Genomic DNA, 16,678 nt, shown 5'->3' on the forward strand with positions numbered 1-16,678 from the left:
GGGGGGGGGGTCGAGAAAGAACCTTCTGTTCCTAGGTGTAGACAGACACATTTCAAGCTACCTAGATAGGAACAGAAGCTTAAAAGAAATCGTCAAGCCAAGAACTTACCCAACATGTACAGGGAGAAAAATCAACCCATGCATAGTAATCATTAGGACAAATTACATCTTGAAACATTGTAGCAAAACTACAGTTCTCTCTCTCTGTTGTCATCCAACAAGGAACTGAAAAAGTCTCAAGCTCATGCTTTGCTGAGTGATGTTAGCTGAGCCCCTGGCATCACGGTTCCCCTGGGCAGGGACACTCGTGGGGATGGGATTCCTGGACGTGGGTCCCGCCCGACCCGACATGTACACTAACCTGTGCATGCCACCTGTCCTTGAGTAGAAATAAAGCCTTTTGCTCAGCCAGACAGCAGAGGGTCTTACCAAAGTGGCAGCACTGTTCTTGTGTCAGCCTCAAAGAACATGTCATCATGTGAGAAAGAAAGCCTTGGGTCCTTCCTCCACTGGGATGACGGAGAGTCATGCTCAGACTCGTGTCTTTAGCAAAAAGGGTCTGTTTCCTCCCCTACGCACACCCAAGGACACTCACTGAAGAAACGCACACACAGGTGTACACACGAGGCTCTGCCTCAGAAAGAGGGGCAATGGGCAAAAAGCAAGGAGCAGAAGAAAGACCACTTGGAGGAAAGCAAACAGAAGATGGAAAGTTTTTGCCATTTGGTATTTTAGGAGGTGGGAGGTTTACCTGTATGGCTGCACCAGTTTGTGCCACTTTAGTTCCAAACATTCAAGATACTTTATTCCCCTCAACAGTGGGTTTTAATATCTTTTTCTTTCAAAATTGTGTAGTTTTTGCCTGGAGTCAGTGGTAGATTTTTAACTTTCTTTAAGGGCCATTAACAAAGTCCTGAGTATTTCAGTCAGCAATTTTGAACCTGAAACCACGCTAGGCTTCTGAAAACTTTTAAAAACATATGAAAAACAACTCAGATATTTATCATGGGAACCACCAAAATTCTATCCCAAAAACAGGTCCTCCAGCTATCTTCACAGTGCAGAAAGCACCACAACACCACAGGACTCAGATCGGTGCTCTCTCAGTCACAGTTAAGTAACAAAGACAACAACAGAAGGAGAACTCAAACAACTGTTGACCACTCACTGCTGCTAAAAATCCTGATGGCATTTATCTGATTTTAAAATATAATGTAAAGAAATAATTGTGTGTTTTTTCTTTTACTTATTATATACTACTACAAGGTTTGTCCAATTTTTTAAAAACATACATAATCAAAGATGATAGAAATCTACAAGTTAGTTTATTTAAGGTTTAGTATATAAATGTTTTAAAAGTCTTGTCAGGTCTTCAGTAATGTTCTTAGTACAAACTATCAAAAATTATTCAGAAGAGGATTCCTTCTTATGAGGCTTTTTCTGCTTGGGGAACACATATTGGGTTAAGTTCCAGGAGTATCCAAACTATGCAGTAACTAATATAATTAGAGACTGGAAAGATAATCTACCTGATTCTAAAGATGAAACTTCATAACAGGTTGTTCAAATGCATTTCTAGGGGCTGGACCCATGGCTGAGTGGTTAAGTTCGCACGCTCCACTTCAGCAGCCTGGGGTTTGCTGGTTCAGATCCTGGGCGTGGACCTATACAATGCTCATCAAGCCATGCTGAGGCAGCATCCCAGATAGAAGAACTAGAATGATTTACAACTAGGATATACAACTATGTACTGGGGCTTTGGGGAGAAAAGGAAAAAAAAAAAAATAGAAGAGAAAGATTGGCAACAGATGTTAGCTCAGGGCCAATCTTCCTCACCAAAAAACAGCATACCTTTAAAAGAAACAAATCCATTTCTATGTATGTTTAAGATAATAAGAGTAAAGAAAAAGTTAGAAATTTTGTTTGATTCATTACATGAAAAGCAATAAATTATAAGCCATAAATGTACTTTAAACAGTAAGTATCATTCCTTGATCTTAAAGCAATATATATTAGCTAGTCTCTAGAGTCCACTATTTATGGATTTTGAAGTAAAAACTACATATGTATATATAACTCTCCAATTCTGGAGGCATCTCTGGTTAGGTTTTAAAATCCAAAACCAGCAACGTGGGCAGAGTCTCATGGACAGCCTGCCTCTTCCTAGTGAACATCTTTCCTTACGATAATCATTTCCTTTTTTTTTTGAAAGATTTAAAAATTTTTCCTCCTTCTTCTCCCCAAAGCCCCCCAGTACATAGTTGTATATTCTAGTTTTAGGTCCCTTTGGCTGTGCTGTGTGGGACACTGCCTCAGGACGGCCTGATGAGCAGTGCTAGGTCCCCGCCATGATCCGAACCAGCGAAACCCTTGGACGCCGAAGCAGAGCACGTGAACTTAACCACTCAGCCATGGGGCTGGCCCCTCATTTTCTTTTTTAATCTAATTTGTTTGACTCAGCCACACTTCCCTATGCTGTAAATCAGGAGACTCGTTTTTAAAGAAATACGAAGTGTCTATTTCTGATGACCATTCGTCAGGTAGCACAGAGCTTTCAAACCGGACACCTGATAAGTGCATTCTATTGGGAGGGAGGGGAGGTCAGCTGGAAGTCATAAAATGAACAAATGGACTTTTTGCTCCATGTTACTGTATTCAAGTGTCATTTCCCTTCTCCCTACACCAGTCGACCCAACCAGCCCATCTATAAACTAGAGCTAATTGCCTTTTTTTTTTTTTTAACTAGCTCTAACTTAGATTCTGCCTTCTCAGGTGCCCCTCAGCTGAGACCCAGGTCACATCCTAGACGTCAGTGCAGTGATGTCAACTGTGCATGTGTGGCAACAACCACCACACAGACACAATGTGGGAGTGCCGCCTTCTTTCCTCCAGCATTAGCAGTGTTTCTATATTATGTGAGCAATGAACGTGGGCTCCAGGGACTCAGTCGCTGATTTTAAAAATATTAAAATTACAGGACATATGATTTACCTAGCTTAAGTAAGGTCAGAAGCAACTGAGTTACTGGCCCCATACTGGTTGATTCAGTAATAAAAGTGATAAAAGTTCCTAACTCCGAGGTTCTAGAAGGCATATTATCAATGGTAAGCTAGATAGATAATTCATATTGAATACTTATGTGTATGTGTATCTTTATCTGGGCCAAATTATTCTTTACTCTTCGCACAAAGTCATCCAAAACCTACCTATTTTGGTTGGAGAGCCACTTACAATGTAGCCTATCTTAAAACATCAACCTCTCATCTCATGAAAGGCCTATCTTTAAAGTCACTCCTTTGGGTCAAGGTACATCTTCTAAAGGATCAGTTAACATGTAAATGTCACCTGTGTGCTGTAAGAAATTAGCCCATTAGGCATCTACTGAACATTCAAGCATGTGTCAATTTCTCAAATTAGTTAGCTGTCACCCAAAGGAGGACAAAGAGCCTGAAAGCATGGGATACAGGAGGGTGCCCAGTAAAGGAAGCAGATGGACAGGCAGGAGCCAGAGGCAAGCTTGGCAAATTCCGTGGGCGCGACCTCGCCCTGGTCTGTAATAAACCCCCACGTTCCGGGGTGAGAGGAGCACCCGTCTGCCATCTCACCGGAGTGACAGACTGAGGCAAAGCATGCTCCTCCCATCCCATTGTTGTCATGGTTTGGAAGGCAGAGCACACGAATGTGGAACTAGAAGGCAGTGAGAGAAGACGTCAAGGAAAGAGAGTGAGCCTTCCCTCCTCACTGTGAGGCAGTCAGGAGGGGTGCTGGGAAAACACACAGGAACCATGTCTGGAATGCTGCCTCAGAGCCGTGACAGATGCACGTGTCACAGTGCTGGGATAGACTCTGTGACTGAGAAACCGACAGGCAAGCTAGAGACAACGATCTGAGTTTCTGGGTATAACTTTCAAGAGTAAACACGAGCGAAAGCAACTATAAGGAAACCAGTCCACAGGCCAGCCCAAGAGAAAGAGGGAAGCCTGAAGACAGGCAGTAACAGGTTCTCCAAAAACCACGACAGTGGCTACCATGTTTCCAGGGCTCCAGACACCACGTGCTGCACTGGCACAAATTCAGGAAACACTCAAACGGCCCCATGAGGTAGGTTCTGTCAATGTCATGAACCTCATTTTCAGAACGAGGAAGTAGACTCGGGAGATGATGTGACAGCGAGGCCCCAGGAAGTAAGTGGCCGAGCCAGGACTCAGGTCCAAGGAGCCTGGCGCCAGAGACCCAGCCCCTGACCCATGCGCTACCTGGCCTCCGCAGACATTTCTGATGGGCTCCTTAGACCAGGAGAGGAGGGGAGGGGAGCCCAGAAAGAGGAGAATGAAAGGATTATCTGGAGCACATATATACAAAGACGAGCAGAAACAAGACGGATAAGTGAATAACAAAGTCAACACCATTCCACGAGCCAAAAAGGATGTCCTTTGTTTTCTGTTTTTATCACACGTTGAAAAATAGGGAACCAAGAAGCCATGAAATTGTTTCACTGGAAGTGGCTTTAAGGCCCTACCCAATGTAAATGACTGCTTTCTCTGGTACTGCTATTTACTTATTCCCCCACATGGCTGTCTCTTTGATGACAAAAGGCTACCAATATTGTCAGTATAACTGATGAAGGCCATATGCATAATTTGAAGTCCTAGAATGAGTTCTCGGTTTTATGAAAACTTAAGATCTAAATTGAAAGTAAATTTAACTGTGGAAATACCCAATGTTCAAGGTGCATAGAGATGATGGCATCAATGTAAATTTCTATCATCCCAGTTAACAGTTTTCACATAAGCTCTTCCTCTTACCTTCTCACCAGAATTCAATTAACCATCTTCATGGGTGTTAAGATTTGCACCCGATGCCCCATTCGGGCTGTCAGAACACATCCATTTCACAAGCACACAGTGGAGGTTAGCATAGGGATGCTGAGCAGCAACAAGGGGCAACAGATTACGGTTCTGATGAGCCATACCTAGCTCCTTCTGTATGTTGTCAGGGACTCCTGTAATAGTCTTTCTCCTTTTGACTTTCTTCGGTCGTCTTACCAGAGTGTCTGTGTAAATTAGAGACCGCCGAAGGCTGGCCTGGCGATCGAAATTCTCCCCTGATGTGGAGTAAGTAGAACAAGCAAAGCATGTTATTCCAGCAAGCTGACACCGTGCGCGTCCTTCCAGAAGCTTGTTGTACATGATAAGAAGGCATTAATAATGATGCTAGCAGTCACACAATGCATGAATGCTGAAGGGCAAGGGAGGCAGGAAAGCACATTGTCATCATAAGGCTCGTTCCCACGATCTGTGTGTCCTTCCAAAGGACGCTCCTTCCTCTCATTTTCAAATGAGTGAGAGCAGCAATGCAAACTTGTTAAAAACACACAGGAAGAGGGAGTCTGTTATTTAAAATGGATCATTGGGAAGCATTTCATAAAGGTGTGGTCACCAAAACCACTGCATGCTAGTGTTGACATGGTGACGGCAATAACACGCTATAATCACTTGGCCAACTCCAGAGACCAGTATAATGTCTCATGTGAAGAGAAAAATAACTCAGTCAGAATTCCTGGATGAAGAGCTTTTTCTTTCAGTTAAGGAGGCTGACAATTTGGATTGACCGTGGTAATTGCTATGGTGTGAGATACAAGCACAAGGAACACACGAAGCCTTATGATGATAAAGCACTTCCACACAGTGCGACCCAGGAGCACTGCTGTGCTAAAGTGAACTGCTTCACTGTTTCACAACCACTTTCTGAAGGTGATCTTCATTCAGACATTTCAGGGAATTTTGCAGTCAAACCCAGAATGCCACACCCATGAGACATTTTTTCTTTCTAGAGGGTATGCTTGTGTGATTAACACACCATGGGAAACCATAAAATAATAAAGTATCAGATATTGAGTGGTCTGCTTTACATTACCTGACAGTTTAAAGTTTTATAGCATTTTCCTTGTTAAATGATTATTCTCCTCAAAAAGATTTAAAAAATATATATATATACACACAAATTATATACTTCCATCATTCTTATGTTCTAAGAAAAGTATAAAAACATTCACTCTTTTTAGCAATCCTCATACACATTCACAGTGGGGATGCTGTGAGCAACGTAACTTCTATTTTTAACAGGAGTAAACTGTGAATAGAACCTTATCTAATGAAAACAGAGGTTAAAAGATCTGAATGATCAAAGCATATTTCACCTGCTAAGCAACAAACTGAAACAAGTGCTGGCAGACCTGAAAGCGCTTGCAACTGTGTTCTAGTGGAGAAAACAGAAACAACTGCGAGAAGACCTGAAACCCCAGCAGGCGCCATCGCTGTGATAAACGGGTCACTAGGTGGGACAGCAGACATGGCGCCTCTAAGGGGCAGGTCATGACTTCAACGTCCAGCAGTTCCCTGCAGCAGAGGAACAAATTTCCTTGTATCAAGGCATTAAGAACGGACAAAACAATAGACAGTGCATTTGGTCTCCAGTTTTGCTTCCCAAAGAGAAACAAAAGATAAACCACCCAAGCTCCATGGAAATTAAGAGACAACCCATGAGGACAGACAGCTAAGACATACGCTGTTAAAGGTGCCAAGCTCTCCGCCATGCGTCGTGACCTAGAAGGACTGTCCCCTGCTGGACCGCACCTTCCTCCAGGGAAAGGACGGTGACTCATGGACCTTAGCATCTCCTGTGGCATTGAGCTCAACCTCCAACAGAAGGCAGTTATTCAGCAAACATGTGTTGAATGGAGAGGAATGGAATCATTCCCTTTCACTGAAAAAGGGCGTCAGTCAGTCATGGTTCCTACTTGGAAATAAACTCAGCTGCTCAGGCATCAGCACAAAGTGAGCCTGTAAAACTGTTGAAGTATGTTTACCCGCTGTCCATCTTCCCGGTGGAAAAGCTGTCATCCCACACGGCAGATCACGGAACATACCCATAGGTACATTTCATGTTAAATATTTTTTTCTCTTCAACTGTCAGAACATGATGAGTCTGCACAGGACCATGACTAAAGGGATTAAGTCGATTTGCGAGCTGGCAGCTCTTCCTGCTAATGTTCCATATATGCCTGGCAGGCTTCACTCTGGATTTGAAATAATATATTTATCAGCATTTTCTCCTTTGCTGAACCTTACTGAAAATCAAACCAGAGGGTCAGTGTTCACCCAAATAAATGAGCACATGACAAGTCCCTGCAGGAAGCTACATTTTTATCCCCCAAATCTTATAGGGCTTTAGAAATATATAAAGAGCAGGAAGATGTATAACCTATGTCAATTCAACCACTGAAAGTGAAAATTTTTAGTTTAATGCTTCCTTATACCAGAATATTAGAAAAACCATTCTCTTTGTGAAATGTGTGTATGTGAACACATGGATCCAGAAAATGGATCAATAAATATATAATTAGGTATTACATTTAAGTTTTACATTCCTGAAAATACTAATCACTCAAAGTAAATTGCATTTTGACATAACTCATATTGCTCATTTCTTTATGTCATTTGCCTTTCCTGTGGGGCATTGTGAAGGCCTCCTTTTGAACTCTACGTAATTCATATCCACTTAGTCAACCAATGGGAGAATTAAAGCTCAGAGATGACACTGTCCACTGTGTGCCAACATCCACTGTTGTGCAATGTCCACTGTTGTGACAATGCCCACTGTTATGCAATGTCCACTGTCGTGAGAATGTCCACTGTTGTGACACTGTCCACTGTCGTGACAATGTCCACTGTTGCAACAATGTCCACTGTTATGCAATGCCCACTATTGTGAGAATGTCCACTGTCGTGACACTGTCCACTGTTGACAATGTCCACTGTCATGACAATGTGCACTGTTGTGCAATGTCTGCTGTTGTGACAACGTGCACTGTTGTGACAAGGCCCACTGTCGTGACAACATGCACTGTTGTGACAACGCCCGCTGTCGTGACAACATGCACTGTTGTGACAACGTCCGCTGTCGTGACAACGTGCACTGTTGTGACAACGTCCGCTGTCATGACAACGTGCAGTTGTGACAACATCTGCTGTTGTGACAACGTGCACTATTCTGACAATGTGCACTGTTGTGACAACGTCTGCGGTTGTGACAATGTTCACTGTGTGCAATGTCTGCTGTTGTGCAATGTCCATTTTTGTGACAATGTCCACTATTAGGATCATTTCTAATATCATTGCAAATAATTCTTTATTCCTCAAACTGTAGTTAACTCTGTTTTAAATTTCCCATTCTCACAATAATGCATTTTATCCTAATTCCATTAAAGCCTATCATATTTCATAACACAATCATCTCATTATTTCTGCATCATTTAATCATATATAATGTAACTACGTTTCCGCTGCATTTAATCAATCAAATAAAAGAATGTGTTTTCTAACAGAAAATATGCACCCATGTATTTCCTTGAGCAATAAACATTACACTTTGTTCTGAAATGTAGCTACTTACAAAAATAATCTTTAGGGGCCGGCCTGATGGCATAGTGGTTAAGTTTGTGCACTCCACTTTGGCGGCCTGGAGTTTGCAGGTTTGGATCCTGGGCACAGACCTACACACTGCTCATCAAGCTGTGCTGTGTCAGGGTCTCACATACAAAATAGAGGAAGACTGGCACAGATGTTAGCTCAGTGACAATCTTCCTCAACAACAACAAAAAATAATAATAATCTTTAAAAATTATGATCTATGTGAATAAGAATCACATTCAGAAAGATCAACAATGTTATTTGCAAAGAAAATGGGACAAAATGCCATGCTATTCCTTTAAGGCTTAAGTATAATAAATACGGAAAAACACACAAGGAATTTAAAATAATTTATGCAATTATTTATTAAATTTCTCTGGAATTCAAAATAGAGTTCTAAATGTGTTTTTTAAACACTCTGTAAGGTTTTCAAAAACTTCAATAACTATGAAAGTGTTTTAGTCCCTGACAGGTGCACCCATGCCCTGGCAGAAAGCTTCTGGCAGCAGTCACCTCAGAGACACAGCCAGGGCGCTATGCATTCATCTGAGTTTTTACGAAAACTTAACCTGATTTTTTCAGATTCTGGCCCATAGGCCATGCTTTGTATGGACTGATTATCAGTGATGACTATCAGTAATCGATTTCTCTCAAACACACAGTCTAAAGGCTGAAGCTGTTAGCTATCCCCATGTCTACTCTGTCGACTGTGAATGCTGACCCACCCTCTGCAGGGATGGACCTGAGGGGGCAGGAAGCTTCTGGTCTCTACAACAGCCCCTCAAGGTTTGTGAAATACTGTCCCGGAGGTTTATGTACTTGCTATTTGTCACCTTAATTTTCACAAGTGATTAAAACCTGAGTATAATATTCTGAAAAAACTTGAATTTCACATTTGGCAATTAATATTCATATTCCAGCTTAATGTTCTAAAAATTTTATGTTCAGAAGGAATGGATTTTTATTTGAAGTTTGTAGAATTCAAATTATAGACATAAAAGTATAATTTTACCATCCTATTAAGCTTTTTAAAAAATATATTTTATAGTTATTAATTCACTTGATATTTTTATTTCAAGTAATTTCCCCTTTTTCTACTTGAGAAAACAAGAAAATAAGAAAATCTATCATTTGGAAATTCACAAAAGTGTTATTTCTTCACTTCTATAAATATTACTTAAAATAGCCTTTTAGAAGGGAAACATAACTTTTTCTTACCCAGGATCACATTTAGAATATGTTCCCATATAACCAAAATATTTTTTTAAAGTAATTCATTTAGGGGCCGGCCCCAGTGGCCTAGTGCTTAGGTTCAGCATACTCTGCTTCAGCGGCCAGCATTTGGTCCCTGGGCACAGACCTACACCACTCATCAGCGGCCATGCTGTGGCGGCATCCCACATACGAGAAGATTGGCACAGATGCTAGGTCAGGGTGAATCTTCCTCACCAAAAAAAAAAGCAATTCATTTAAAAAAGACACACTTTAGATGAATGGCTGGACCACTGAGTTCTCTGACATCTGCTTTTGGTGACATAGTCCCCTCACTAAAGCAATAGATATCTACATGCACACGCACATAAGTTTTAATATTCCCTTCACTAAACAGAGCAGGAAGCCAAATCACAGCTATTTACCTATTTACCTCTGCTGAGTAAATGAAACGCTAAGACCATGGAACAGACAAAGACCCACGTCATCCTCCCCAGACACCTGGGACCTGTGTGCATAGAAGCATACCCGTTATGTTGATAGGAACCACGTCCGCCTGGACCGTTTGGGCCTGCTGCCGCATCTTCTCTTCCGGTGTTGGCAAGGGAAGTGACTTGGCCCAGTTGGTTTGAGTATTAAGGTTGGAACAGTCACTTGAGCTCGGCGTTTTAGGTCTCCTGACGGAACTAAATGTTTCCTCTTCCAATGAAGAGATGGAACACTGCAGGGGGAAAAAGTAAGAAGCCTTAGTGTGTAAATAGCTGGCAGAAACATTTAAAAATGCATTTCTTTTCCTACAAAAAAAAAATTTTAACTGACTTGAAGCAAGTCAAAAGAATTGGTCATGTTTAGGAAGAGAAGCAATGGTTTGCAAGAAACCTACTCATCATCTTGAGCATGGCCCATCATGCATTTTATTCAGAGGCCTTTGACTCTAAACCATGAGGACTGCGAAGGTTTTGCTGACCCACAAAATCTTTTAAGTTCTTCCTGTTTTTCCTATATTTACTGTGATCAGAAAGCTTATAGATTTAGTTTAACATTAGAAGCACAGAGAAACATCACAGCTGTGGCCCTCGGTTTCCATATTTATTAAAATTTAGTTTTGCTCAAAGTAATTTTTAGCTTCGATCTCATTTCCTTTAGGCTCTGACCTCAAGGAACATTTCAAAAATGACAGAGCTATTGTTGCTCAATTATTTGTGCTGTTCTGAAACCATTTATATGGAAAAAAATCGGTGTGAAATTGTTAACTTAAAAGAAGCTGACTGAAGCTCTGCTCTGAGCCTGATCAGAATTCCACGAAGGCATTTCCAGCAGTGTCTGCTCCGACACAGATTCACATCCTAACTGGGAGCCTTCTTCAACACCTTTCTTCCCATAACATCTTAAAAAGTGCAAGCAGGGAAGTTGTTTTGACAAGCATTTTATCACGGACTTCACCATGGCAGCTGGTCCCCAACAAGGAAGCTCCAAGAACTTAAAAGAAACGCAGTGTGCTCAGGAACAACAGAAAAGGGCAATGGACTTTGCTGGGAAATGGCAGTTCACAACTACAATACACGTGTAAGAATTACTCCTCAAGTCGAAAGCATTTAAACAAATACATCTATGAAAATAAGGCATTTAAAGAGTTTTACCTAAGAACAAACAGTCATGAACCTCCCCAGGGGAAGGCCTGTGTGTCCAGCACCCCTCCATTCAAGCCTGTGCCTGGCCCCCTGGCAGGGGAAGATCTCTCCCCACCTCCAGCCACAGATCCGCTCCCTGGGTCTGAACTTTCTGATGCAAATCGCACCGCACATCGTCTTTTGTGACTGACTTCTTCCACTCAACATTGTGTTTGTGAGGATTTATCTATCTTTAAAAAGCGAGTGTTGATGACTTTCTGGATTTAACGCAGGTTTCCAAGGGACACAGGTAAGAAATGTGCAGAAATGCATCAGTTAGAAACCCCAAACACTTGGAAGAACTGTCATCACTGTTTACTGCACGGAATTAATCTTGCTGCAAATATCTGTTTAATCTACAACCAGGAGAGCTCCACAAATCGGAAAAAGATGCAGAGCTAATGAAAACGGTGTGGTGTTGGCGACGGTCCGAGGCCAAGAATCCGAGACCCGGTCTATTCACTTCACACCTTACAGTCAAGTGACCTCACGGCTGTTCCTAAACCTCGAAGTTTCCTTTGCTGTAAGATGGGCTACATGCCTTCTTCTGAATCCTACAAGGAGTCCTCCCAGGACCCAATGAGATGACACCATGAAAATGTCCAGGCCTGTTAAATACCATGGACATGGAGCTGGCGGTCATATGTGTGACTTTAGGAAAGCAAATTCATGAATTGGCAAGTACTCACTTTTTTCTTTTATTGCAAGGAGGCTAACAATAATAAACAAAAGCAATGTGGAAATAAAAATATAAAATAAGTCACAATTAGATATCTCAGTATATTTTTGACTTGATATTTTTGATACATAAAACATGTAAAATGATAACCTAGTTCTTTTCCACCTAACGAAAATGTGAAATAATGTTTGTGATTAAACTGACAAATAAATATACTCAACGTATAATGAGCATATGTCACTGACATCTGATTATGCTACTAAATTACACCATATTCACTCACGTTTGATCTGACTCTGGTTAAAATGGTTACAATTACAGATCCTTGAAAGATGCTCACAGGGCTCTGAGTCACAGCTCAGCGGAGTAGATGCTGTAAATTCATGTAAATGGATTATCTCCAGCCTTTTTGGAGTTACGACACTCTAGTTAAATCTGACTGTTAACACATATTGTCTGCCCTTAATAAGGTGCAGACACACACACACAATTACAACTACTTTTATTTGAGAATCTCTTGGCAGTCTTCATGAAGGTCACGTGTCTGAGATTGAATCTCAATCTGATAAGTTAGAAGGTTACTCTGATTTTCCGATACACATAGAAATAATTTTTCAGGCAACCTTGAAATATAGCACAAATTCCAAAGGCCATTAGAAGCAAATTCTAACCCAAAAGGTTTAAGAGGAAGCAAAGCAAAGTTTCAGCTTGATGGAGAACAAACGAGGACATCCTGCAGAGAGAGCTTCTGCCCGCTTCTCCTGCGAGGCTGCGGGGTTGTGGGGAAGGCGGGTTCCAGGGTTGTGCAGGCTTGTTCCACAGCTTGTGTGCGGCTCCCTGTGCTCATCAGCCCACTGGCCTGCTCCTCTTTAGTGGCCAGCACCCAGGACGAGAAGAGACCTCAGTCTAGCCTCACTGCCAGGAACAATCCCCAGGGATTGTGCACTGTGACAACTCACAAAGAGAATCTATTTTATAAAGTGCTCCCTTCATTTGGAAGAAAATTTCCCAGACAAGCAGCGCAGAATTATCTGCAAATGTGACTGTTGTGCGTGGTGCCACCATCCACTAAGAAAAACACCAGGACGGTGACTTTAGATGATCCGACTCCCATCCCTCTACGATGTGTCAACGAGCACAGGAAACACCTCCTGCAGCTCAGAGCCAGGACACATCACAGCTGCTCCATGAAGATGGACACTGAAGTGCTCTGGATCATTATGTCTGCCTATTAACTGGTCTCCAAGCTTCTGATCTCTCTGACCACCCTGCCCTCCTTCTCCTGCTCCAACAGTCTCTCAGCCCAGCAGCCAGAGGGATCCTTTCAAAATGTATGTCACATGGTGTTGCTCCTCTGCTCAAACTCTCTAACATCCTTACTGTGACTGACAAGATGCGACTTGATCTATGAGCCGGCCCACTGCTCTCTGACCTCATCTCCCACTACCCTGTCCCACATTTATTGTCCCCTGGCCACACCCCCACACGCAACACCTCCATACACTCCTGCCTCAGGCCTCGGCACCCGCCACTCCCACCACTCCAAATGCTCTTCCTGAGACAGCCTTACAGACAGCACCTTCTCGCTCCTCAGCTGTGCATCAGAGCCCCTTTTGGTCGAGGTCTCACCTGTTCACCCTCCCTAAAACTCCAACTCCTGCCCAATATTTTAGATCCCTTTCTGTGCTTCCTTTCGTCTCTTTAGTACACATCACTAGTATGCAAATACTCCAGTTATTTATCCTGTCTGTCTCTCCCACGAGAATGTAAGTCCCAGGAAGCTTTAAATTGGAATTGCATGAGAGCTACTGCAGAATTTCAGGTCAAAAAGGGGTCACTGTTTAGTAACTGATGGCTGTTGCCCTGGGTTACAGGCTTTCCAGGAATTGGTCCCTCATTTAATCTTCGCAACAGTAGCCTTGTCTTATAAATAAGGAAATGGAATAAAGTCGCTTTACTTTTGGAAAGTTCACAAGTGGCAACTGGGGGTACAATCCACACCTGACCCCAAAGCTGCTGCATTAAACTGTGAAATAACAACTCGGCGATGCCTGCAATTACCTGGTTTTCTGACCTAACAATAATCTCCATTTATCGCTCTATAAGAACAAAACCTGAGTCAGGCTGGCCGGCAAGGCAGTGGGGGTGGAGCGAGACTGAGGGCTCAGCATCTGCTCCGTCACTGACCAGCTGTACATGCTCAGCACTAGAGCTCCCGTGCAGGGAACAGAGTAACTCAAACGGCATCGCCACGCTTCACGTTAAGGGAATTCTTCAATATAAGGTGAGATATTTTGTTAAATATAAGTTTAAAGTTGCCTTGCTTTCAGAACTTAAATGCAGTTTTTGAACCTCTCAATTGGTCAGTAAAGTTCACCAACACCCCCTACCCATGTCTGGAAGGAACAGAGTCACAAATGAAACTTCAGAAACCACGGCTCCTTGTGTCCAACTGCTTACTTTGGAGAGGAATCACCTGCCTCAGCAGCGGTGGGTCTGGGGACGTTGATGCTGCCGACCTGCGTTTCGGGGACCACCAGGTCCTGGCTGGAGTTAGACAAGCTTCCCACAGACGGACAGCAGGGCTGAAATATGGTATCCTGGCAGACAGTCAAGTTACCAAAAACTGGCTGTAACTATGAAACACAGAGTAGCCCAGGCTTTTTTTTTTTAATCTGCTATGCTTTTAAAAATCAGAAAACCTAATTATAGCCAGAGGCAAACTTTGCCTTCATTTAGCAATTACTACACAAAAGCAGACATAGAACAGACGAAAGGACGTGAAGCATCACTTAAGAGAAACCAACACACACTCCTCTCCCGCGGGACGCACTGTCTTTGGTGTTTCTCCTCCAGAATCAAATCTTGCTCAGGGTGACTCTTGGTTAAGACTCCAGAGAGTTCTATAAGGTGGGGTCTGTGCTTCTCCCACCTTAATACCTTAGACACACAAGATCGTGACTCAATTCTGCTCCCTCCTTATCCCTCCCCCCGGAGCCCCCAATGACAACAGCAGGGTTCTGGAAACAGACGCACAGAGAAGCACACCGGTGCCCCTCCAGCACTCGCGAGGGCCGGACTGTCCACACCAACTATTAGATAGTCCCAGCTGTCCCTTCTCTCCTACTCAGTCCATTACCTCTTCCTCCAGGGCTCCAAGCTTTCTTCTTCCATACTGAATTAAAACATCTTTTATTTATCTATCTATCTATTTATTTATTTAATTATCACATATTAAGTGATCTTTTCCTCATAATAATGAAACTACTTAGAGCATAAATGTTCCAACTGATCAAGTAATTTCTTGTTTTTAATCATTTTTATTATTATAAATCATATATACAAATTGCACACCGTAAGATCATGAGTAGTCAAGAACTCACGACTTAACCCCTGACTTAGACTTCACTGCAACCAACAACTGCAGGCTCCTCCCCTCCCCCCCTCCCCCAGGGTTACCACTCCCCTGAATTTTGTTAATCACCCCTTACTTTCTTTTATGTGTGTGAACATGTCTAAATTTCATGTTTAGACTTGCTTTGACTTTATAAAAATGGTATCTTTTTCTTTGTGGTGTTATTAGCTTGCCGTTATGTTTCTAAGACACACGCACGCTGTCGTGTGAGCCCATGATCCCCTGATTTCACAGGCTCACGCTCCATCCCAATACCTCGTTTATTCATTCTTCTGCTGATGGACAGCTGGGTGGCACCAATGTTCTATCATTTCGACAATTCAGAATGCCCCGAGAGGGGTCAGGAGGAAAGGGCTGTGGCTATGGGTCAGTTCTCCACAGACTCACTGTTGAGGGGACGGGCCCTGGACTCGCAGACCCAGAGTTAAATCCCAGCTCACTTCCGGGTGTGACGGATGCATTTGCCATCCTGACTGTAGTGATGGTCCTGTGCATGTATATGTGTCAAACTTACTAAACTGTACACTTTAGATATGCGTGGTCTATTTTACATAAGTTACATCCTGTAGCATCCATTAAGAGAGAGAGAGAGATCTTGGTTTCAGTACTTAAAGCTATGTGATCTTAGGCAAGTGATGTAACCTCTCCAAGACACAGTTTCCTCATCTGTGAATCGGGCACGAGCCCAGCAGCCGTGCGTGGGGACAATGGTACTAGGGAGACTCACATGCAGCTTCTGCTTTGTAGCTTCTCCTGGCGCTTGGCCCCATGCTGGGATACAGAGACAAGACAGCAATGCTGTCCCCGTCCAGAAGGGAAGGCAGGTATGAATAGAGCCGTATTCCAGCGTGATGGGAGGCGTGCAAAAGAGAAACAGAGGTACTGGAGACACCTGCCCTGTTGCGATTCCTAAAGGCCTGGAGACGGCAGACCCCAACCCTTCGACCTTGCTGGCAAGGGTGCAGCGTCACAAGGGCCATAAACAGCAGAGCAGTGAACCCACGGAGCGGCATGGGCTCCTCTGTGTCTGGAGTGTGTTCCGAAATTACTCACACAGGGAGACTCAGCAGGAAACGCCTGGACCCAGAGTAGTCACAAAGGTCCCCAAACTGTAGGTGCCCAGAGGCCAGGGACCATGTCTGTACACTGGCACCAAGGAGAATGTCAATGGTTTTGAACAAACAGCACGAATGCGTGAATACCAGACAAGTCAAAGACGGAATGAAAAGTA

General features: G+C 43.0%; 1 protein-coding gene across 4 annotated transcripts in view; it reads right to left on the reverse strand.

The window, feature by feature from the left end:
* The window catches only part of NHSL1 (NHS like 1), a 125,516-nt gene that overhangs the window by 11,440 nt on the left and 97,398 nt on the right, over nucleotides 1–16,678 (reverse strand). For 3 of the 4 annotated variants that reach the window (XM_044754400.2, XM_070496331.1, XM_070496330.1), the window contains exons 4-5: nucleotides 10,212–10,404; nucleotides 4,973–5,104 (exon numbers count right to left, since the gene is read on the reverse strand). In XM_044754400.2, the coding sequence (XP_044610335.2) occupies nucleotides 4,973–5,104; nucleotides 10,212–10,404 (325 nt within the window). The remainder of the gene's footprint in view (nucleotides 1–4,972; nucleotides 5,105–10,211; nucleotides 10,405–16,678) is intronic. The other variant, XM_070496328.1, reaches the window with a different exon arrangement.

The sequence above is a fragment of the Equus asinus genome, chromosome 24 (genome assembly GCF_041296235.1).
Source record: "Equus asinus isolate D_3611 breed Donkey chromosome 24, EquAss-T2T_v2, whole genome shotgun sequence".
Classification (NCBI taxonomy): Eukaryota; Metazoa; Chordata; class Mammalia; order Perissodactyla; family Equidae; genus Equus; species Equus asinus.